At 38.7% G+C, this 26,185-nt stretch overlaps 1 protein-coding gene across 1 annotated transcript in view; it reads right to left on the bottom strand.

The window, feature by feature from the left end:
* Positions 1-26,185, bottom strand: part of prkn (parkin RBR E3 ubiquitin protein ligase) — a 175,050-nt gene that overhangs the window by 48,389 nt on the left and 100,476 nt on the right. The window contains exon 7 of the mRNA XM_079634640.1: positions 21,162-21,298. Within this exon, the coding sequence (XP_079490766.1) occupies positions 21,162-21,298 (137 nt within the window). The remainder of the gene's footprint in view (positions 1-21,161; positions 21,299-26,185) is intronic.

The raw sequence follows: 26,185 nt of genomic DNA, 5'->3' as shown, positions 1-26,185 counted from the left end.
AAGCGTGGTTAGAGTCTCCACAGCTATATTTCACCGGCCTCCTCGCTCGCCGTGCCTCCGGCGGGCCGTCCAGCAGTGATAAAGGGCCTCCAAATCTCATTTTTAATGTCCTTCTCCGGCATGAAGGGCAACTGACCAGACAAAAGGGCCGAGCTGTTGCGTTCAGCATGAGAATAACGAGAAACGGAAATGTCGACTGATACGAGAGAGTGTGTGGATTTGAAAAACAAGAAAGTCTGAATTAAAATTCAAGGCTCTCCATTTGAGATAACAACAGTCTAGCGCGAGCTACTCCTTCAAATGGACCAAATTATGATTTAATATAGTAGATTGTGCTCTAATGGACTAAATTATGATTCAATAGACTGAGTTTATGAATCCTCCTCCACTGTTACTGACAATTTTGTCTCGCTGTCGCTACACTTGTGATAGTTACAATGAACTTAGTTTCGTATAGCCAGATTTTGATCAACTTGCTTTTTAAAGTCGAGAACCATCCACTTGTCTGAACCAGCAACATGTCTGATTGACTTGTAAAGCAACCAGTTCATTTGTTTAGGTTTTTTTTGTGCCAATTAAATAGTTGAAACTACTTGAACTCATTGTTTAGCATTATTATTATTTTTACAGTATGCCTACCATTATAATACTGTCTCTCATGGTATCATCCCTACATTCTGACGAGACGAGTTGTTTTCTCTGACGTGTGGAGGTGAACACACACACACACACACACACACACACACACACACACACACACACACACACACACACACACACACACACACACACACACACACACACACACACACACACACACACACTTCCCCTGACAGGTGGAGTCTGCCTCCCAGACAGATTGCACCTCAATCTGGCCTCTGATGGAGGAAGTAAAACAGTTTTTATTTTTTTATTTTTTTCCGTGCCCAAATTTCCAACCCACTAATTATCTCCTAATTATCTCTTTGATTAAGGAGAAAGCGAGAGTGTGTAAATGTGACAGTCACTGTGATGAGGATTAATGGAGCTGTTGTTCCGGTGACTGATGTAACACACTGCCATTGTGAATTACGTTTGCACACTTTCAGACTTTCCCATTTTAGATGATCAAAAAGCATAAAATTACTGAATCAAATTAATTTATCTTTAGGAAATATTCAATCTCGCTTGTATCTTTCTAAAAAAAATATTTATTTATATTATTTTATTGCACTATTCATTTGAGTGTTCAAGTTACTAACCATACCTTTAAGATCCATGACTTAAGATCATCTCGTCCCTGGATTTAAACTTCAGTAACAACATCAACATTAGAGTGAGTAAATGTCAAATTATTTCCACGAGTCACTTTGTTGTTTGCATCCTCAATCAAGAAGTAGAGGAGAGCGCGGCACGGCCTAGTGCTTTTTGACTTTCTCAGTTTGTGTAAACTTACTTATGGTTCAGAGTATTTAATTTTTCCTGCATTTATTTCACACGTCTAGTACAATTATGTGGTTTTGTTTCATTAATACTGTTTTTCTTGATTTAACCCGAAAGAATGGAAGTGAAATGTGACAACATCCCCCATAGGTGAAGTACGTTGTAACATGACCATATGACAGCTTAAAATGTTATCTCACCTAATAAAAAAATATATACATGACAAACTAAAATATTTACTCAATATAAAATTATTAACTTTTTCATATGAAATAATGAAAAAAATGTATAATTTAAAAAAAAAAATGTTTGAGTTTGACAACAAACACACCGCATATATACATACATATATATATATATATATATATATATATATATATATATATATATATATATATATATATATATATATAGATATATATACAAAATAGTACAAAACATAATAATAATAATAATAATTTCTGAACTTTGACTCAGTTTTACTTTTTATTCACCTTTTTTCTCATGGTTTCTTCATGGAATTCACTAAAGTATAGAATAGAATAGCATAGTTCTAATAGCTACGTCCCCAGCTATAGTGTTTTCTGCTGGTTAAATCATTAAAGAACTATCTCAACTGTTAAATAACAGATATAACATTAAGATTTGTCTCACTTTAAATACACACAAAGAACATTTGTAAGAAAAACAAGTAAGAAAAACCAGTTTTCCATTAACATAAGTAAGAAATTTACTTTTGATATGGTTAAAGAAATGTGATATCTTTTAAAGTTTTCTGAATTTTGGCACAAAATGTTTATTTTTGTCTTGATATAGCAACTAGTAAATGCACTAAGTTCCGTCATGCTGGCATGTGTGGAAGTATTTAAAACAAGTGTGTTACAACTAGCCCCACGTTAGGTTGTGTCCCGCTCTCCCATATCTCAATAGCATTTTCAAGTATTGAAAAGTTTTAGTAAAATTAAATACTGAATAATATATACTGAATATATATATATATATATATATATATATATATATATATATATATATATATATATATATTACATATATATATATAATAATATATTCACTATATTGAAATATAGTTCAAAAGACTGGTGTCAGTACAATTCTGTGTCAGCAATCACTCATTAAATTGATCAAAAGTGACAGTAAATGCCTTTTATATTGTCACAAAAGATTTCGGTCTCAAATAAATGCTGTTCTTTTGAACTTTATATTAATCAAAGAATCTTGACACAAAAAAAATGAATCAGTTTCCACAAAAATATGAAGCAACATGACTGTTTTCAACATTAATAATAATAAGAAGAAATAAGAAATCATCATATTAGAATGATTTCTGAGGGATCATGTGAGTGAAGACTAGAGTAATGATGCTGAAAACTATTATACATATAAAACATTTTAAATATGTACTTAAATAGAAACATATGTTTAAACAGTATAATATTTCACAATATTACCATTGTACTGTATTTTTGATCTAATAAATGCAGCCTCTGTGAGAAGAAGAGGACTTATTTTGGATTGGTATATTGGTGCATATACAGTACAGGAAAACTATTAAATACATATTTTTTGTATTGCCTTCATTTAATTTCATGGGAAGAACGTAATTAGATGTGCTTCTTTCAAATATTTTGAATAAACAGTGCTAGGTTGAAAAAATGCTCTTCTGAAATCAATAACCAATTAAAGACCAATGCATAATCAATATATTGACAGTTATCAAAATGCAGAAAATAGATTATCACCCAGGATACAAATACGCTAAGCTATTCAGAAGGCATCAGAGTTTATGATAAAATAGGCTTTGTTTTAGATCCCAGCCATTTAATAAAGCCATTCAACATAATTCTTGAAATTAGGCTTTCAATATCCCATGTGTCAAAAGAAGCACATTAGCGGCAGCGTTTCTGCATAATGTGGCGGGTTTCAGCGAGTGCTACACATTAGAGTATCAGGTTTTCAGTGTCAGCCACGAGCTTCACGTCAACAGCTCTGGTATTAGCTGGCCCATAATGCCCTGCTGTCAGTGAGTCAGCTTCGTTTTTGTCAGTAATTGGGCCCTGAGTTGGTGTTTAAGAGACCGTATTAAAAACCCTATAGTCACTTCTCTCGCATTAATGTTGAAACAGTTTCCATTGTGTCCTAATCAGGTCCTTCGGAGTTCAGCCATCTCAACTTCTCTGCTATAAAGAAAGCGAAACAGCGCTCTATTAGGATGAAGCTATTTCCAAACCAATCGTTCTTTCTGATGGCTCTATTTTAACCTTACCAGTCTTGCATAACTGAAATGTCACACTGTACTGTTGGGAGCCCGGCTGTTTCACTCGACACATTATCATTAATCTCCTGCTGTCAGGATGCGGGTGGAAGGGGTCTTGTTCGGTCCCTTCCCTGAAATGTGTGTTTGTCAGTGCACACTGGCCCCAAAAAGTATATATATATACACATTCATACACACATATTGCATAATAGATAAGACTATAGCCGCAAACATCAGGGTTTGAGCACTAATGACCATGTGAATGATTAGCGATTTAATTGAAATGTATGTTATGATGTGGTTTTTACAGGAAAATCCATCTTGAATCTTCACTGAAAAGTGACATGTTGGTTATTTGGTAGCCTAGAATAATAATAATAAGAAGAAGAAGATGGATAGAAGACGAAGAAGATAGAAGAAGAAGAAAATAGAAGAAAAAGAATAAGAAGAAGTAGTAGAAGAAGAAGAAGAAGATTATAGAAGAAGATGATAGAAGATAGAAGAAGAAGAAGATGATAGAAGATAGTAGAAGAAGAAGAAGATGATAGAAGATAGAAGAAGAAGAATAAGATGATAGAAGATAGAAGAAGAAGAAGAAGATGAAGATAGTAGAAGAAGAATAAGATGATAGAAGATAGAAGAAGAAGAAGAAGATGAAGATAGTAGAAGAAGAAGAAGATGATAGAAGATAGTAGAAGAAGAAGAAGATGATAGAAGATAGAAGAAGAAGAAGATGATAGAAGAAGATGATAGAAGATACTTGAAACTGTGTAAATTCTAAACTCCATGATGCGGATGTATGATGTCAAAAGAACATGGCGGCCCCCGGGAGATGATTACTAATCAACAAGAAGCAAATAAAAGCATCAAATCCCACAATAATGACAGTAAAGCCATTTAGCACACATGTGCAGCAGCAGCAGCTGTAAAACAATACATGATCTCTGCTGATAATCGTACACCTGCAGAACAAATGCTAGCTTTGCACAGCATCATTTATCTTCCACAATGTGTTTGAGTCTTTGCTGACACCTCCAAAGCTAACAGAGATTGTGTTTACTTATAATACACACTTCAAGCATCAGCCAATGGAATCCTGTCATGGTCAGAAATAATAATAAAAAATCGCAAAAAGTTAAACTTTGCAACTTTCTGGTTGGATATTCGGAAAAGCACAAACACAGAGTTTACTCAAATCAGCCCTGTTGAGTTTAAATCACACATATATTGGAGATTTCAATAAAGAAGAAGCCACCTCAGGTACACAGTGCTGTGTTACATGAAATAATAAAACAGCTGAGGAAAAAAGTGGAGATGTATCATTTTGGAAAGGGTTACGAAGTCATTTCTGGCGTTCTTGGACTCCATTAAACTATAGTCAGTGTGAAGCATCCAAACGGAGAAGTGATGAAAGGCCCAACCGGCCAGCATTTCTCAACGGGCACAACAACACAATGATGGCTCAAAAGATCCTAGAAAAACGTTCAAATAACTTTAAAAGGACTCCAGCCATAGTTAGGTCAGTAGTCATGAACAATTTTGAAAGAGTAGCAAGCTCAACAAAATATCTGCTCAACAAGAAGAACTTCAAGTCTCATGTTTGCTAAAAAGAATCAACCTTGGCTCACTGGGGGATTTTAGTTTGTTTTTGCCTCTCTACTTTTTTGAAAAGTCTCAAAAAAATCTACAATCAACTGCAGTGTCTAGTTTCCAGTTGAAACGACCAGCAGTGTCAGTAAAACAGCAGCACATTGTATTCCTTTTCACACAAATTATTATTAAAGGAACAGATTATCAACGACTTATTTTTACATGGTTCCGGGCAAAATGTTATGACCTCGAAACGCATGATTTGTAAACCTGGTCCAGCACTGCACTTGCGATGTGAAGCGGGTACAAGTCCCGCTAAACACGAATCACAATACAACAGCTCAAAGATGTCAAAGAATCAAGATAAAATGCATCTCATGTTTGCTTTAGTTAACACTGTAACACTGGTTAGGTTTACACTAGGGTTTAGTGTAGGTAGAACATTATTTTAAATTGATAGACAATTAACCTTTTAGCGCCACTGACCAATTAAATTCACATTTATTTGTATATAGCAGCTTTACAAAAAATGCATGTTTACATTATAATTTAGAGTGATCTGTTATCAGATGCAGTGTTCATTTTTACAGCAAATTTTGATTAAGTTTTAGTCATAGTCTTGACTAAAACTCCATTTAGGTTTAGTCATCTGAATTGTTTGTTTTAGTCTAGTTTTAGTCAACTAAATATCAACTATAATAGTCAACTAAATATCAACTATAATAGTCAACTAAATATCAACTATAAAGATCAACAGTAGATGTAGTCGACTAAAATCTAATGGGTTTAGTTAAATTGCAATGCATTAAGCATTTTTCTCAAATTTCCAAACTCATTATGAAAACATCTATTAACCAGTTAATATTAATGATATTAAGGTTTGAACATTCAATACAGACACAGATTTACTGATGTGACATATGTGACCCTGGACCACAAAACCAGTCACATGGGTCAATTTTTTTTAAATTGAGATTTATGCATCACATGAAAGCTGAACAAATAAGCTTTCCATTGATGTGTGGTTTGTTAAGATAGGACAATATTTGGCTGAGATACAGCTATTGTAAATCTGGAATCTGAGGGTGCAAAAAAATCGAAACATTGAGAAAATCTCCTTTAAAGTTGTGCATTTATGTTCACGATTGTGCTGGATCCACTCACAAAAATACATGTTTTATATATTTACAGTAGGAAATTTACAAAATATCTTATGGCGCTTTTCCACTGCATGGTACGGTACGGTTCGGTACGGCACGGCACGCTTTGGCGCTTTTCCACTGCATGGTACGGTACGGCTCGGTTCGGTACGGCTCTCTTATGGCGCATTTCCACTGCATGGTACGGTACGGTACGGCTCGCTTCAGCTCGCTTTAAATGGTACCACCTCTGTTGAGGTTCCAAGCGTACCGTACCGATACTAAACGTGACGTGAAAACACTGCAGATCACTGATTGGTCAGACAGAATCGTCACTTCAGCGTCATTGTATATTTGCTACACGAGACACTAAACCCGCTATATTTAAATAGCCAGACAACAGCAAACGCGGTAGCACCTGTTTTTAGAGTTTTTACTTGACAAAAAAAGTTCAAAAAAATCAAACAAGAAATGGCTGAATCGTGGTCAGTGGACGAGGTGCAGACGTTCCTCTCGTTGGTTGCCGAGGAGCGGAAGTAGCACAGCTCTTAGCCGCACACGGCTACCACCAGACATACAACTTAACGATCAGTCCCACCCACTTTGAAGCGGTACTAACTGCAGTGGAAAAGCAACCGAGCTAAAGCAAACCGAACCGTGCCGTACCGAGTTGAGTCGTACCACGCAGTGGAAAAGCAAAGCGAACCGAACCGCTCCGCGCCGTGTTGAACCGTACCGAACCGAACCGAGCCGTACCATGCAGTGGAAAAGCGCCATTATTGGAACATGATCTTTACTTAAAGTAACACCAGGTAACTTTTGCTCTCGGGGTCCCCCTACAGTTGGGAAACAGTATTGTCCTCTACTACTGTCGTAAACCCTGTCATACATGCACGTGCATTTGTTGACAACCATGATAGCCCAGAACACTGTAGGAGGAGTTCACATGCAGGTGTTCTGCTTGCGTCGCGTGTGAAATGTCTTCATCCAGGTACAGTGGCATATATTTCAGCATGTCATGATATGAATATAATTTCATGGGTTTTATTTTTTTTCAAACGACAAATGATCGCGATGCTCACGTTTACAAGCCAGCGTCATTATAGTAGCCTAGTCTATTGGTTACCGTTTTACTGAATCTATATGATACTTCAATGCAATGTTTGAGTGGTAGATATAATAACCATATCTCGTCAATATTATAATATCAAGCTACCATAGATGAATCTGCAAATTTTACAAATCGATTTGCATTATAGCTTGAGGCAAGACAAATAAACAAATATCACAGACATGTTAGGTATCCTAAAATATGATTTTGTACATCTTATAAATTTACTTGCAAGAATGTAGCCCCTATCAAACTTGTACACACCCTTTAGACATAGGCTTTCATTTGATATTTGAAAGTCCGCATCGGCTGGGTTGCCACCTTTGATTTGTGAAAAACCGGGACACTCAGATTATTATTATTTTTGGGGGTCTGAGTTGTAGGTTGTAAATAGTATTTTCTTTGACACTGGTGGCTCATCCGATGTTGTTGTGTTATCCTCCTCGTCCGTCTCTCTCCCCATTTCACACAATAGATGTAAATAGACAGTTTTTAAAAAGCTAGCTAGCAACTAAACTCACACTGCATCATCTTGGATGTGTGTTGATGCGCGCGCGCGCGCGACCGACCGACCGACAGCACAGGCAGTTGCTAGGCGATAAGTTGAGCTTCCAATCAAATAAAAGTAAACGCCTGACATTGGCCAATCCACTGTTTTACCCGTTTTTACCATGGTTTTTACCCGTTTACGGACACAGGATTGGATGTACTGTACACAACTATGAAGAAAACACAGTAACAGTAGACGAAACGGTTTAATTTGAAACCAGGAAATTCTACTTTAGAAGTACATTTTCACAAAAAAAAAACGGGACAATTCGTGTCCCGGGAAAGAATATTAATTTTCTGGGACTGTCGCTCAAAAAAGAGAACAATTCCTGGAGAACCGGGACGGGTGGCATCGGGAACCCCTCCTCCTCCTTCAGCTTGCCAGCGAGAAACGCTAGCCCAATGTTGATCCTTTAATGCGATCACTTTCTCGTTTCCTCTTTTTGCTTTCCTCCGACAAAACCTTTGCTTTCTTGCTTTTCTGTGCTGCTTCGTCCATGACTATAATATTTGGCAAACAAATGCTAGTTTGGCTCGCACGTCCGATTTTAAGGAAGTGGTGGTGGAAGTGACGTATATGCCGTAAAGCAGTCGAATTTTGTAGTTCTCTTTGTTCGCCGGTTACTACCCGAAACCCGAAGTTTAAAAGTACGATTAAAAACGCTACAGACCCCGTCAGGCTATGGCAGACGTGTCATTCAACCTATTGTAAGTCGATGTACCATCACAAGAGACTTGGAAATATATTATTAAGGTTAAAAAGTAACCTAGAGCTGCTTTAATATCCTAATGATTTGTGGCATGAAAGAAAAATCGATCATTTTGACCCATACAATGTATTGTTGGCTATTGCCAAACAATAAATATTGTATTTATTGAAATATAAATATATATTTATCCTTATTAAAGCTATTAAAGTTATTCAGTCAAGAACACTGAGTTTGATTAACATTAATGACATGGATCCAATACACTGATACACATCCGATATTCTCCCAGCTGTTTACGGGGAGATTATCGGATGTGACACAGACACTAGCTAAGTTTCCATCCACTTGTCAATCAAATTATCTGAAGTTCGGTAAAAAAAACCTCATGCGAATAAAGCTGGTGAAAGTGTGTTTCCATCCAACGGCTTTAAAGCGAATAATGACGTGACATGCTGTTTTGCGATCAAATTGGTATTTCGAATTGATTTGAGACATTTGAAGGGGTTTCCATTCATTTTCGCACTGAATCGCACAACATTCAAGCCAACATTTGCGAACAAAGTTTTGCTAGACAAAATGGATTCATTATTTATTCGACAAATAACATTTCCATCAGCGTTTGTATTCAAATAGGCTATAATCGAGAATATCACGGTACTGTATGAACATGTGTGTAACTCATGTCACAATGTTCCCTTGAATTGTCTGCGTGAACCGAACCCAGCATGAGCTGGACGACTGGCTGCTAGACAGCCGGCCTGGGTCTCATATAAAAGAGCTGCTTTTCTTTCATTCATCTTTCACTGGTAAGGATTTCGGAGAAGTCTACACATTTTTTTGTATTCTATTATTTAACGGTTGGGTTTTCCCCTCAAAACCCAGCCCGCTTTATCACATTATACATAAAGCACAAAGAACAAGCACCTAGTGCCACAGAGGCCAGGCTTTGAGCTTCACAAGTTCAAAGCCAGTCGACCTGCAGACCCGTGTGGGTGTCTGTATAACTGAGAGAAGGCCTCATCGGAGCACCACAACTCATTTGTCTGAGGAGAAAAAGTTTAATATTCAGGGGCGAACTGTAACCTTCTGCCATGAGGGGCGTACCTGAGCACTGCTGCGATTCCAGGGTCCGTTTGTATCAAAGCCCTCCCGTGAACTGCAGAATCATATACCGTACAGCGAATGTTCAAATCCAGAAGATCTTTCTTTTGACAGCTAGTCGTACTGAGAAAGCGAGAGAATCACTGTAGAAGAAAGATATGACTATTTTTTTTCCACTCCATCTACTCTCAAGAAATTTCCAGTGGGAAAATCAGTTATTTTCCGTCATAATAATTTAATAATTTTAGCGTTTTTTCTGGGAGCTCAAAGCGCTTCACATGTGGACGGGGGATATCTCCTCAACCACCACCGATGTGCAGCATCACCTGGATGATCGACGGCAGCCATATTGCGCCAAAACGCCCACCACACACCAGCTTACTGGTGGAGAGGAGACAGAGATGAAGCCAATCAGTATATGGGGATGATTAGGAGGCCATGATGGACAGAGGCCAAGGGGCAAATTTGGCCAGGATTGCGGGGTTATACCCCTACTTTTTTTCGAAGGACATCCTGGGATTTTTAATGACCACAGAGAGTCAGGACCTCGGTTTAACGTCTCATCCGAAGGACGTTGCTCTTTGACAGTATAGTGTCCCCGTCACTATACTGGGGCATTAGGACCCACACAGCCCACAGGGTGAGCGCCCCCTGCTGGCCTCACTAACACCTCTTCCAGCAGCAACCTGGTTTTCCCAGGAGTCTCCCATCCAGGTACTAACCAGGCTCAGCCCTGCTTAGCTTCAGTAGGCAACCGGTCTTGGACTACTGGGTGACATGGCTGCTGGGGCCATGTGTTACTCAGCTTTCTGGAATGCTACGCTGAAACATAAAACTGTGGAAAAACACAATGAAATGGTGCAGTCCTTATCTTGTTTTTTATACCATTGCAGACAAATTATGGTGGAGCAAATAATACCATACATGCTACCATATTTATTTGTGTCTACTGTAGACAGTCCTTGGTCAGAATAAGCTGCACTTCACTCTGGAGCTGCAGGAAAATGCCATCATGATGCTGATTCACTGATGAATATACAGTTCCAAACACTATATTCTGCTGTATAAACACCACAAATATCTGACACTGCTAAATCATCTACTGTAATGAAATATTTGATTTAAAGCAGCACTCAGTAGGTTTGGAAATTTCTTCGCTGTTTTCTCGCAGGTTTCTTTTTAGAGCTCCCCCTACAGTTTCGGAATAGATATTTGAGAAAACTGTCGTAAAACCATTGGCAACTTTCCACCCTCCCATCTTCTCCCTCTGGTCGTGCATTTGTGCATTTGTTTTCAGAGAAGCCGCCGGCGAACACACGGAGCCATGTCCACTGAGGTATGTATGATACTTAGAATGTGTGTATGATACTTACGTGTGCAGTGCAATTTGTTACATCGCGAGACTTGATATGACGCGATACTTCCTGACGCGGAGGCCCGCCGGCCCAAAGTTGTAAGTGTGGTCTTTCCGCTCACAGGCGCTCGGGGGGTGCGAGACGACCACCATTCAACCCGAAAAAAGTCATATAACTATTCCATTGACTCCGAAGCTGTTCGGTTAACGTAAAATAAGTTACTTAGAGCACCTTTAAAGGGGTGGTTGATCATGATTTCACATTTCTAACTTTAGTTAGTGTGTAATGTTGCTGTTTGAGCATAAACAACATCTGCAAAGTTACAACGCTCAAAGTTCAAAGCAAAGGGAGGAATTTGCTTTTAAAGAAATTGCTTTTTAAGGACTACAACAAACGGCTGGTAGAGACTACAAGACATTCCTCCCGGGGTAAGTGACACACAACCCCTAAAATTTAAATAAACCCCGCCCCCGGAACACGATTTATAGATTATCATGACAGAATATGCTAATCAATGACTAGAAGATAACTACACATCAGCAACATAAATTCATCACTAACCAATCAGAAATGTCATCTACATGTTGTCACTTCTTCTTGAGTCTCTCCATCATTGTCTGACTCCAGTTTGAACATAAAGGCTAAAAGTTTTTGAAATGTTTAGTGCATGTGTGTGTGTGAGGTAAAAGGACACAAGCTCTTGAAGCTCCACCCACTGTGCCGGGAGCAGCAGCTCATTTGTATTTAAAGGGACAGACACAAAAACGGTATGTTTTTGCTCACCCTCAAAAAGTGACAACTTTAACATGCTATATAAAAATATCTGTGGGGTATTTTTGAGCTAAAACATCACATACACACTCTGGGGACATCAGCGACTTATTTTACATCTTTTGAAAAGGGCATTATACCACCCATTTAAAAGATGCAAAACATCTGTATATTACTTTGTATAAAGAAAACAAGAATACAAGAATACACAGTCCCAAACCCTTTACTAGTGACATTCTTCAGCTGTAATGTAAAATACAGCAGACACAAATCTGTATTTTCTTCTGTATAAATACAGATTCTTTTGAATGCCCATCAAAGGAACAGAAAGGAGCTTGATAGTCCTGGCTAATGCTAACATGCTAACGACCACTTGCTTGTGTTTCTCCCTTGCCTTATCTTCCTGATTCCCTTCTAATAACCCTCCTTCATCCATGAAATGACACCTTTACTGTTTATTTTATTTCCATGACATTGTTCCCTTAGTAAGAAGGGAAATTAATCTTCCAAGAAAATCTTCCAGAACACCTTGAGCAGCACAGGCCTTTACAGACTTACAGATAGAGCAAAGAGCTGATAAAAATCCCAACAGGCCTATAAATTTACAGCAGATCACGCCATCCGTACAGGAATACTGATGTACCGTGCACAAAGTTCTGGGATTATTCATCTAAAGCGGATAGCAGTCTACTGTGGATTACTTATACACCAAAGACATTGATCCTTATATGAATACTAATAAAGGCCAGAAGCAGGATTTCTATGATAATCTCCGAGCTCAATGTACAGAAGCATTAATCAGTTATATAACACACACACACACACACACACACACACACACACACACACACACACACACACACACACACACACACACACACACACACACACACACACACACACACACACACACACACACACACACACACACACACCAGCAGTGGTGTGTTACGCAGTTACTCCTAGTCTCCTACTAACCATTTTGGCGGGTTGAACTTTATAATATATATATATATTATATATATATATACATTTTACAATTGTAGTCTTTTAAAAAAAATAATTCTTAAATAATAAATAATAAATAATAAACTAAGTGCAATGTTGTGTTGTCAAAAATATAGCTTTTTCGATACATACTGATACTGAAATATCTGAAAAGCTTCCACTATTTATTTCCCACAGAATAGACACATGATACCAGCTGCGCTTTCTCGCCTCCCCTCACTCACTCGTTTAATTTGCTCCGGATGAATATTGTTGGTGTAACCGGGCTTGAATTTCACCGTGGGATTGCGCGTATTGAGCATAGTTTTACTCATTCCCGCAGATTTTATGCTCACAAGTGCATGCACATAAAGCTGCCTCAGTACGAAATTGAGTTCTTTTTACGTTTATTTGAGTGTCAAATACGTGTACTTATGTGTATTTGAGGGTGATCAACTCTTTACTGTCTTTAGAAATAACAAAATAACATCCACTCAAACAGACAAACAAGGAAGGGGGGGGGGCAACAGATATATCAATAATTTAACAATATGAAAGAAGGAGCGGGGGGAAAAAAACCTTTATATAGTCCAATATGTTGGAAGAAAAACATTGCAATGCAATGCATCAATGGTACTAGGTTTAGCCTTGGTAATTTGTGCTGTTGTACATTCAAGTCACTATTTTATGGAGGCTATGAATCCAATATGTTTTTACACACAAGTGTGCGGAGTAAACCAGTTCTGTATTATTGTCTTCTTTGCAGCTGTAAACCCAGCAAACAACATTATTTTTTTGCAATGAACTTATACAGGAGTCAGAATCATCATTGAGAAGACATAAACCTGGATTAGAAAGTAATCAATTTGTAGTAAGGAGGACAAAACCAAGTTTACATTAGCCCATAGATTGACAACAATTGGACACTCCCAACACATATGAAGAAAAGTACCTGATGATACAGTGCTACAGATAAGGCTATAGGTTGATTGTGGTTTCATTTTAAACCTCTTGTAAGGAGTTATGTATGTTATATGGATGACTTTGAAATGGATAAGAGGATGAGCCAAGTTTTTAGAAGTTAAGATTAGATTAGACTACACCCTCTCTCAGTCGACAGATACATTCAAATCGGATAATTCACGATTCCAGATAGACTTAATAGAAAGTGGCTTTGCAATGTGATCACTAAGTTCACTATATATTAAAGAAACAGAAGGCCGACCAGAGGATGGTGCGATCCAATTTGAATTTGAGTTTTTGTGCGTCAAATACACACAAAATAATGTTAAAATGTCAGTCTTGGCGAGCATTCACGTAAACACTGTCAATCATGTTTTAAGTGAATGTAAACAGTTGATAAAGAAAACGCATGTGTAACATTATAATAGATCAGTGCGTCAGGACTTAAAGTGACAGCAGCCTAATATACCTGCTGCTAAATGACAAGATAATATTACAACAGCTATATGGCAGTTTTTCCCCATGGTATCGATCCCAGTGGAAATGCTGAGTGGCGAGTAACTTTGGGAAACAACTTGCCACAGGGGCTGGTGAGCAAAAAAAGTGAATGTCAAGCCCTGAGAGAGAGAAGACACTAAAGCCGGTAAGTTTTAGTGTAAAATCACAAATCTGACTCTCAATCTCAATCAGGGCATCCCCGAGCTTAGTGATCCAGGTAGTTAAGAATAGTATGTTAGCCCTCAGTATCCTCCTTTTTTATTTTAAACTGTCTTAATATATTTTATATACATTTTATACATTTTATACATTTTATACATTTTATACATTTTATATTTTATATCTCATCTCTTATTATTATTTTTATTTCTTATGCATACTATTTTTAATTCCTATGCATCTGTTGTAATTACTTTGATTATTTTAATTCATCACTTAGAATTACCATTGTGTATGCAATGTGCTATACAAGTAAACTTGCCTTGCCTTGCCTATATATATATTCGTCCCCAGACCCGCACTAGCAAGAGCTAAAGTGAACTGAGCGGAGCAGCAAATAAGTTTGAGTTGGATGTTTTCCAGAGTTGACTCTGGCTGGTGTTAGGAGTGGCTGCAGGCAGTCTGTGGTATTTAAGGATATTTTTTGAGTTGATAAAATGTCAAGGTTTCCTCCAACAGGTGTTGCAGCAATTCCACCTTATCTAGAGTTTCACTCGCCATCGGCGGCTGAGCCCAGTTAACATGCAACTCCGCTCATATCACTGTCTGATAAGTGTGCCCACACACAGAAACACACAGCCAACCCTTCACTGACTCACATTTACTCAAATCAGTAATTGGTGTGTGTACGTGTGTGTGTGTGTGTGTGTGTGTGTGTGTGTGTGTGTGTGTGTGTGTGTGTGTGTGTGTGTGTACGTGTGTCTGTGTCTGTGTGTGTGTGTGTGTGTGTGTGTGTGTGTGTGTGTGTGTGTGTGAGAGAGAGAGTTTCAAATGGGTTCCCGCAGGTGGTGGAGGGCATCCCTGTGATTTTTTCGTGGGAGGTGGCCTTCCTACATGCCTGATATAATGACAGAAATAATAATACATGTAGATGTAAAAGATACTGTACAAAAGGTGGAATTTCATCCAAAATTAGAGAAAAGTTTGTACAGTGTAGCTGACACATGGTAAATGGACTGCATTTATATAGCGCTTTCACAGACCCAATGGCCACCAAAGCGCTTTACATTGCCTCACATTCACCCATTCATACACCGACGGCGGACATATAGCATCAGATATGTTTTTCTGTATTGTGACATATAACTGTGTGAAACATTATTAAAATAGAAAAAAAAAACAGGGTTGGGATTTGATTCTATTCATCATTTGTTGATTGGATGACAGGTCTGATTGAGGGCTTGCAGACGACTGCAATGTTAATATTATCATTACTGACCCTCATGTTGTTCCAAACCAAAGAAACTGAACATGAGAACTGGAAACATTTGGCATCGATACACAGATGGGTATGGGAATGTTATCGTTAAGATTACATTTTATTGGGGTATAATTTTGCCGATATTACATATATGTTGGGGTATGAATTGCAATTTAACCAGAAACAATCATTTTAATTTAAATGACACTTTTTGAGCACACAACCCAAACCCCTAAAGCCTAAACATTTATTATATCAGAAAGAGCTTTATTGCCAACTATGTTTACATACACAGGAAATTTGTGTTTTAAAATATAATTTAAAACATATGATATAACAAAATTTTATAACAAAATAATCAAATTTGGTCCTTTAATTTTTTTTTTTAAATAATAAATACCATTTTGTGGCTCTTTAATGTGTCTGACAGATCGCTGTGTCGCCTCAGTTAAAGCTGCTCGTGAACCGATCATCTCTTCCTTCTAGTTCATTTATAGCATCAAATAAACATGAATGAACATCAGGAGGAATGTTGTTTTAACCGCGGAAAGACGTCAGTACACTCCGCTTCTCAAGTTCAAATCCTCCCATGTTAATCTACTAAGGCCCTGTCCCAAATGGCACACTCCGGACTTGTGGACTTCCTCAGAGTCCACACTTTGGTGACGTCATGTAGTGCAGACCTAAAGGGCCCTTTTTGCGAGTGCACAAGGGCGCATTGAGAGGTATTTTTGGGACAGACTCGATCGTCACGCCGGAAATAGGAAGACGGCCCGGTTGTTGTTTAAATATTATATTTCTACATTTACATATGACTCAGTAAAGCCCTGATTCGGTTCTATTTATTTAATGAATCATAATGCGATCGTAGCCTATTATTCAGCAAGCTATTTGTTTATATTAAATATACATTTATGTTTGAGACATCAACCACTGGTTGATGACCAACCATAATGCTTGTATTAACTGTAGGTAACAACTGGTAAAATGTACACCTAGTCATACAAAACATAATGATATTTACACTTAAATATTTTCTTCTCAGACTTTTAACATGTTAACAATTGTCCGTGAGCGAAAGCTCCTCCCATCCGTTGTCTGATTGGCCTTTCGCAAGGATTCCTGGGTAGTTAAAGTGCGTGAAGCCTGCATCCATGCGGGCTTCGCTGAAGATCGCTTCAAGAGTACAAAGGGGGCGCTGCTGAGCACACTTCAGAGCGTTAAAATGATGAATGGGACGGCCTACGGACTCGTAGACTCAGCGAGCACGCGCAATTTAAGCCCACGAGACCAAAAGTCCACATGAAGTGCGCCATTTGGGACAGGGCCTAACTCTCCTGACTGCTTTGTCTGAACAAAATGGCGGATTGCGAAGTATTATTGGTCAGATCACCTGTCAATCAAGCTCCCTGCGAAGGGTCAATTACAGTGACAATTTATAAAAAAAATACCAATATTGTTCCGAGGCCAAGCGATTGATTTGTTTGAGGAACAGACTCAAAATCGATCATAGTCAAGATCAGGGGCCTGATTTATAAAATGTTGCGTAGAAACCATCCTACACTTGATCTTACGATCATTTCTCAAATGTGAGTGTGTGATTCAGAGAACGAACGTACAAAAAAACCAAAAAAAAAACACGTGCGTCCACCTCTCTTCCAGATGTGAAAATCAAGATTGTAAATGATCTTGAAATTTTGTGCAGCTGAATGGTTTCATATCTCTGCCTTGTAAACACCACCTAATTAAAGTCATTAACATATAAAATAGCACCAGTAAACATCCAAATCCTTGACTTGAGATTTCCAAATACCTGCAGTTCTCAGACTCTGCCACAAGGAAAGTGTGTACGTCTGCCCAGACCCTGACATGGCGCTGAGCACTTTTCCACATCAAAGACCGTTTCTATAAATATGAACGTCGGTGTGGATTTTAGTGTACACACACTCTAAGTTCAAATATCTGTGTACGCACGTTACTCAACTACTTTTTACAGATTCTTTTGTCATTTTGACAGTCAAATCACTTAAATACATTCATTTATATAAACAAATCTCCCTAGCTCTTTAAGATAAAAAGCTAAAGTTAGCACCTAAAGTTTTACCAGATTAAAATAAATGATCAAAAATGAAATGTGCACATATACGAATAAATATACAAATATCAGTATAAGTGGTATGATTCATGCCTTTGATGTGAGTGGGTTCAAAACCAACAAGCATATATATACATTTTAATAAAAAGAGCAAAATAGCTACTTCGCATCAGAGGATGTATATCAGAAACGGGGGCGTCGGGTTGCACTTTATTTCCGCTGGAACAGAAAGCGAGGGGGAGTGCACGTCTTGTTTATTCTTTCAGTCAACTTGCAATGGCCAAATATCTTTCTGCAATGTCACCTGTTGCTTCACAATCCATGTAGAAATTGTAGAATGATATTGACAATACTTAATTTTAAGTGATTAGAATTAGTCAGGTCTTTCCATTCTTTACCAAAAATGACACAAAAAAAGCTAGATTGTTTCTAAAACCATACATATTATTGTATTATATTATATTATAATTTTTTTAATAATAGACTAATTTAATTTATTAATTATTAATTGATGATTTATTACAGGGGCACTGAGAACTACAGAGCCCCTAAAGTGACCTTTGCAAAAAAAAATATATACAGACGAGAAAAAAAAATATAAAATATATTTATATATATATATATATAGAAACTATCACGCGATCGTTTTTCGTGTGCACGTGATAGTTTCTCATGATCACGCGATAGTTTCTCGCGATCACGCAATAGTTTCTCACGATCACGTGATAGTTTCTCGTGCAAACGCGATAGTTTCTCGCGATCACGCAATAGTTTCTCGCGGTCACGCGATAGTTTCTCGCGATCACGCAATAGTTTCTCGCGGTCACGCGATAGTTTCTCGCGATAACGCAATAGTTTCTCGCGATCACGCGATAGTTTCTCGTGCAAACGCGATAGTTTCTCGTGCAAACGCGATAGTTTCTCGCGCAAACGCGATAGTTTCTCGTGCAAACGCGATAGCTTCTCGCGATCACGCGATAGTTTCTCGCGATCACGCAATAGTTTCTTGCGATCACGCAATAGTTTCTCGTGCAAACGCGATAGTTTCTCGCGATCAAGCAATAGTTTCTCGCGATCATGCGATAGTTTCTCGCGATCACGCAATAGTTTCTTGCGATCACGCAATAGTTTCTCACGATCACGCAATAGTTTCTAGCGATCACACAATAGTTTCTCGCAATCACACAATAGTTTCTCGCAATAGTTTTTAGTGCGCACACGATGGTTTCTCGTGATCACGCAATATTTTCTCGTGATCACGCGATAGTTTCTCGTGATAGTCTGTATATTTCTATTTTTGCAAAGGTCCCTTAGGGGCTCCGTAGAAAACATATGCATTTATGCATTAATGCATTTTAATGTATTTGTGTCCATATTGTTTATTATAGGTTAAAATTGGTTATGGCCGACACTAAGAACCTCTTTGCAAAACCCGTATAACATTAAAAAAATTATATGTTCACAAAATAATCTGCTGAAATGATCTCAAATAAGATCAGGCTGAAATTACTGAGGACACTGTTCAAAATAAAACTGAACAGCCATTTTTGCAGAATTTTTGAACTGTGGAGGAGGTTTTGAGTTCTGAACATTACAGTAGAACATGTTTACATAGTACATCGAACTCTTTTGATTCAAAAGATCACAGACAATTCCATTTGTCACGATACACAGAGTGACCCACTCAAAATAATGGGCTGATTTAGAGTAAAATGAAGAACAGGTACATTACTGCTGTAATTCTCAGCACATTTGCATCTGTAAAATTCAACTTGTTCTTAATGTGAATGATTCAGATAAAGCAACAGGAGAGGAGGGATATCACATCATGCTGTGTGTGTGTGTGTGTGTGTGTGTGTGTGTGTGTGTGTGTGTGTGTGTGTGTGTGTGTGTGTGTGTGTGTGTGTGTGTGTGTGACTAAATGTTAAGTGGAGATTTTGAGCCTTTGAGGTCAGCTTGTAATATGGTGTTATGTTAAAGCTCATTTCAAAAGAAGGTTAAGGCTGCGTTGGCTTCCGCTGTATTTTCAGAGAAAAATCTTCTTGAGCTCACACAATCGTGTTTATCGGAGGCAGCCGATCATTTCTTCACATTTCTCGGATGTGCCTGGCCTCTTTCATCTGCGCCTTTTGGACAAGCGTGTTTTGGCTGGACTGTTGAAAGTTGTTTAAAAGTGGAAATGGCATTTGAGGCTGATGTCTGACCTTTCTACACAATCTCCAGTCTGCAGTCACACACACAGTGATAGATGGCCACAAAGACACGCTGTCACAACAGTAACACAAGCACACATGCACACATGCACACATGCACATGCACACGCACACGCACACGCACACGCACACACACACACACACAAACGCACGCACACACACACACACACACGCACGCCAGTATGGCGCTATCTGTCTGTTCGTCTATATATCTAGGCTGCATTTATTTAGAACAAAAATGTAAGTACAAAACAGTAATATTGTGAAATATTTCCATTTATAATTTATTGTAAAATGTAATTTATTCCTGTGATCAAATGTGAATTTTCAGCATCATTACGCGGTTTTGTTTTTTTAACCGAGGGCCAAAAGTTACATAGTGTACCTTTAACTAAGATTAATAAAAAAAGTGTTCATTGTTAGTTCATGTTAACACTAATGTAGTGAGCTAATTTTAACAAATGGAACCGTATTGTAAAGTGATATTGACTGTCTTAACCAGACGCAGCCGAAGCAAAACTGTAAGTATTGAGAGCATAAAATAACAAAAAAATATCAGTAAAAGAGAAAAATAAAGGAGGAGAATGGCAGCGAAACAAATGAAGGAGTGCAAGAGCAAGACAGCGGTAGATACAGAGAGATACAGCGTTTGAGAGATTGGTGGTGTGTTCTGCCTGATAGGGGGTCAATGCTTCTCCCCGGAGCCCCATTACCGGGTGGCATTAACGGATGTGGTGGGCCAACGGGGGCACGGCGAGGGCCCGGTGTGTGCGAATGTGTGCGTGAGAGAGTGAAGGAGAACAATTTGATAGTATCTTCTCTTCAATGCAGCCACCAACACACCACCATCAATCACTGCCAAACACAGCAGCCTATGCACACAAACACACGAAATACAGAAACACACACACGTGCGCGCACTAATAGACGCTCACGTCCTTGAACACTTCAGGTGTGTTTACCTGCGCAGGGCAGGGAGTATCCCACCAGCGGCTCCTGGATAAACTGCCGCTCATTGAGTCTGGTCACACAGTACAGGTGGAAGCAGTCCAGGCAGATCACGTGACGCTCGGCACACTGAAACACCAGCACCGGAGTCCTGCAGGACACAGAGGCATCAATCCCACTGACAGGGTGCGTTTACACGACTCTGCATCATACTATAAAAGTGCTTTAGGAAAAACACTACTAACAAGTTATGTCTTTCCACACTGAAGGGAACAATGCTCCCGTGATACAATCACAGCCAATCAGAACAGTGGTCAGAGAGGGAATTTTCCGATACCAATTCTGATTATTTTTATCCTAAACCCTACAAAGCTTAATGTATCATATTTGATACACAAATGTCTAAGGCCTCTAAATGATCAACATGATCAAAACTGCTGAAAAACCTGTTTTACAGAATCCACTACATGCATTCTGTCGTCTGATTAACACTTTATACTTTTCAAAAACGTAGTAAAAATGTTACTACACAAGTAAAATTACTTTTAGTTAAAGCGTCCACCTTCATGTCATGGTTCACATGTCTTTTTGATGTGAAATCTTTGATGACCTTTATAAAGTTCACATAAGAATAACTTTTATATTGTATGCATGTAAAATTTCAAGATGAACATTTACTGGATTGAAGCAACTAAAGTTCACTTGATTATCCATACATCCTCCATCATTTTTTTATTGGCCAAAAAAGAAAGAACAGAGTCTTTGCTTTTAAACAACAGTAAATAAGAAATAAAAATAAAATTATTCTAACTTCATTCAGTCTTTTTTATTAATACTTGAATGTGGATGTTTCATTAAAATTTTTATTTTATTTTTTAAATCTGAGAAAATCTGTTTTTTGTCATAAGTATCGGATTCAGACCGATGATCAAAACATACATTGAGTAGATCACGTCCATCAACACCCTCAAAGCTTCACAGTCGTTACTTCTTTATGGGTCCGACATCTCATTCTGTAGCGTTAGGATGTTTTGATTGGTGAATGCACGTTAGCTTACATCCGTTCCTGGTTTGTGCAGATCTTTTTTCTTTGCTTGTATTTGGATCACAAGATGCTGTACTATTTCAGGATGTGCGTAACATCGCCCCCTACGGTATAGCAGTGTAAACATGGATTGCACGGAAAAACTTGTCAAAGGCAGAGAAGCTATTGAGTTTTTGGTGTGCAGTATGATCTGTACAGTTTTCCTGAGATTCCCTGGAGAAGAGCACTGATGAGGAGAGGCTGCTGGGAGAACGGGGGCGGGTAGAGAGCTTGTTCAAAACCTCCGGAAAACCTCAAATACCCTTGTTACTTTAGTGTAGTAAGCAGGAACAACTCTGAAATCTCATGACAATTTCCTTTCCATTTCTTCAGTCCTCCCCCTTCACTCGCAAACCCAGACTCACTTGACTGGAAGTCAACAGTGTCCCACCTCTCTGACCCGGTTCTCCCGCTTCTATTGTGAGAGCCTGTCCTTGTCGATGCCCTTTTAAACAAATGGAGGAGATCTGTGAGGAGGAAGACGAGTGGAATGGAGGACGGTGGGAAAACAAAGCTCTACTCAGGAAGGTAATTGCGGCACTACTTCAATCAGTCCTTGATTTGAATGGTGGTTGTTGGTGATTGGGCTTCATTGTCTGGTTTCTCCAGGCGCTCGGCCGCCCTTTACGCGAGAGCAGCAGGTAGGAGCGTTTACACGGGACCGCCCCGCTAATAGCTGACCTTCATTGGCAGGACACACTTAGCACTCACTCTTTCTGGAAAAATGGCCACTGTTGATTGAAGGGCCGCTCAACAGGAGGTGTACGGAGGTTACGGAGTACAGAAAGCTTATTTTTCACAATGTTTGTATCAATCTTTAGTTTACCTGTCCAATGTGTTGCAGGCATTTCATCTTTTCTGACTGATGGATCAATCAGCCAAACTGCCCTGTCAAACTTGCTTTGTTTAGAAAGTTATTTTTCCTTTCTGGTTGTTGTCTTTTGCTTTGTAATTTGATCAGTCTAATGGTCAATGAGTGAGTCTTACTAAAGCCCCGTTCACACTGCCAGCGTCTTTGTCGCTGTGTGTCACTAGTCTCTGTACTGGGAAGTCGTTTGTGGGCGTTGGTAGTAAAGTCGCTCTAATGTTATTGGTAGACTGCACGTCTGGTCATATCTATACAAAATACCATCACAAGTGATATACAACTATATCATTTTTAATTTTACTAGGAATTAGGCTCAAAAGAAACGAAATGCTGTTGGGAGAGTGTTTTTATATTACCACAGCAGTGTTCAGAATCATTTACTAGATTAACAATTGATTAATCAATCAATTAAACTCACTCACACTGTCATAAATTACTAAAATGTCATTCAAATTTGACAAATAACCAATTTTCCTTTCCCTAATAGTCAACATGGGGAAACTGTAAAATGAACTTTCATCATAAAATTGCAACACTCAAACTATAAATGTATGAATTAAACTCACAGAGACTGTCGACAGTTTCTTTTCCATGCATCATTTTATTATATGTATGTGATTATAGTCAAATCATATAAAACAGTGAAATCGCCCTCGGACTTTTCTGCACTCGAGACGGTGACGTGAGCTCCACTGAAAGTCTTCTTTCCTATTGGTTGTCGCTCGCGAAAATCGCTTCTCATTTGCATAAAGTTGAAATTTCTTAACTTTTGTCGCACGTCACCCGTCGCTTGACACGCCCACATTCTGTCGCCAACAGTCACGGTCGCTCGTGTCGCCGGAAGTCGCCAGCGCTCTATTGAAATGAATGGGATCGTGTCGCTTTGACGCTGCGTGTCGCTGGCGGTGTGAACGGGGCTTAAGACTTTATATACAGAAAGAAGGTGCACTAGTATTATTATGAATGGGAGAAAGTGCAACGCCCAATATGGCGGAATCAGTCCCGCCTTCATAAGAAAAGAGCAAATCGTCAACTGGTAAAGTCATCGCGTCACTTCAGCTGCCGTTAGAAGCTTTGGTTACTATAGAAACAATCAGAGTTCTGAGACTGTGATTGCGCATTAGCTTGGTCCAGCCTGAAAAATTCATTTTTTCTTTTTTTTTTGTCACGATTCAAGCATTTAGAAACAAGATTTATGAGACTGTTGTTGTCAGATTTCAGTGGTGATTTCAAATATTTAATCGTAAGCTTTAGCAAACAGTTTTGGAGAATTTGATGTTTCCCATTCAAAGAGATAGGGAGCTGCACTTGCATGACTGAGAGGCTTTTCAAAGATGGTCGCCGAGATAGACTTGATAGACAAGTTTCAATAGAAATGACATTCAAATATATTTTAGTTTACCATACACTTAAACCAAACATTACATTGAACTCTTATTTATAAAACAATAAGGCTTGGTTTCACAGACAGGGCTTATATTAAAGGCTGATTTATACTTCTATAACGTCGTTGTCCACGTTGACGCGCAATTACACATGCAGAGGGAGCGTGTGAAACCCGAGGGAGCGGTTCTAGCAGACCAATCACAGCGCTTGCGTCCGCATAGAATTTATGCGTTTTTGGAGAGGTGCACATCAGGGTACGCCGAAGGGTACGCGCACTTCACACAGCCTGGCATAGCTACGGCGTGAGTTCGACGCAGAAGCATAAATTGGGCTTAAGCCAGGATTAGGCCTAGTTCAATTTAACTTTCATTTAAGTAGCTTTTATAAACTTGCCTTAGAAAAAAAAAAAACATTACTGATGTGCATCTAGAGAAAAACAATGGAACTGATATATTTTAAGATATGCCAGTGCAAGTTTCTTTCAGTTTAAAACGGCATACATTTGAGTATGGGACTAGACTTAAGCCTTGTATGTGAAACCGGGGGTAAAAGTACTTATTAAATGACATATACATAAGTACTTAAGTGGGTCAAAAAAATGTATCTGGACTTTTTGAGTGAAATAGAACACAAACCACACTAGTACACCCATTCTGGTAGTGCTGTGCTAAGTGGAAGCTCCTTATTGGTCAGCATGGGCTTGGCCCCGCCCACTCTAGAATTATCACCAAATGCAGCCACAAGTTTCTTCTGCAGGAGAAGTGGTCAGGACAAGTGGACTTTTGTCACCACCAGGACAGTTTAAGCTACCTTGTGTGGTCTTAAAGGCCTGATATACTCACGGCGAGGTTCTTTTATGTTCTTAGTTTAGGGGTAAAACAAAGTTAGAAATATGTGATCAGTGATGTACTGTAAGAGAACATCCGATGCTGCCAACTCTGCTGAGAGCGACGGTTAATATGTAAATATGTAAATATGAAAACAACAGCAAGCATGCTTATAAAGAGTAAGAAAAGCATTTGATTTGCACTCTAGTAAAGTCATGTCACATTTATTTATATAAAGCCTAGAACTTTATACAATAGATTGTTTAAAATCAAGCTGCTTCAAAGTATTAAACATGAAAAACAGTGTCAGTGTCCATTTCAGAGGTACAACTTAAAGTTCTATCATAAAGCAGCTCTTCAGTAAGTTCATGTTTTTACTAGCAGACGTCTGACCACGACGGATAAATCTATACAAAGGTGTTTAGCAGCCGGAGAGAACTTTTCCAGGAAGTTAGTTTTGGCAAGCTGTATCGAACTCCCAAAGTAACTTCGTTTTGAATTGATTTTGTTCTAAATGACGTCACATCAGTTTGTTCTTCAATTTCGCTTAAAGTTTATCAGGGATTTAACACTTATCAAGGGCTTCTCTCGTCCGGGTCCCTCTTGATCAGAGGAGAGGCAATGCCAGTACATCTGAGAGAGAAACCGGATGCTGCCAAAGGAGTTAGCAGTGCTAGGTCTCAAAGGCCTTAATGGGGCCAAAGCTCCATTGAATGGTCATTGACCTTCTTCTGGTCGGATACTAGTGAGAAGTTTCCTCCGCCCATAGCATGATGGTGGGAAACCATCAACTATTGGTCGAATTACTCTATTGAGACGTCCCTATAGACCGTTTCCAGCAATTTAAGGCACAATGTTGGTGCCTGCAGGTAT

This window comes from Phoxinus phoxinus (assembly GCF_949152265.1).
Source record: "Phoxinus phoxinus genome assembly, chromosome: 14".
In the NCBI taxonomy this organism is placed as follows: Eukaryota; Metazoa; Chordata; class Actinopteri; order Cypriniformes; family Leuciscidae; genus Phoxinus; species Phoxinus phoxinus.
The sequence above is the reverse complement of the archived record's forward strand: the minus strand, read 5'-3'. Positions and strand labels throughout refer to the sequence as shown.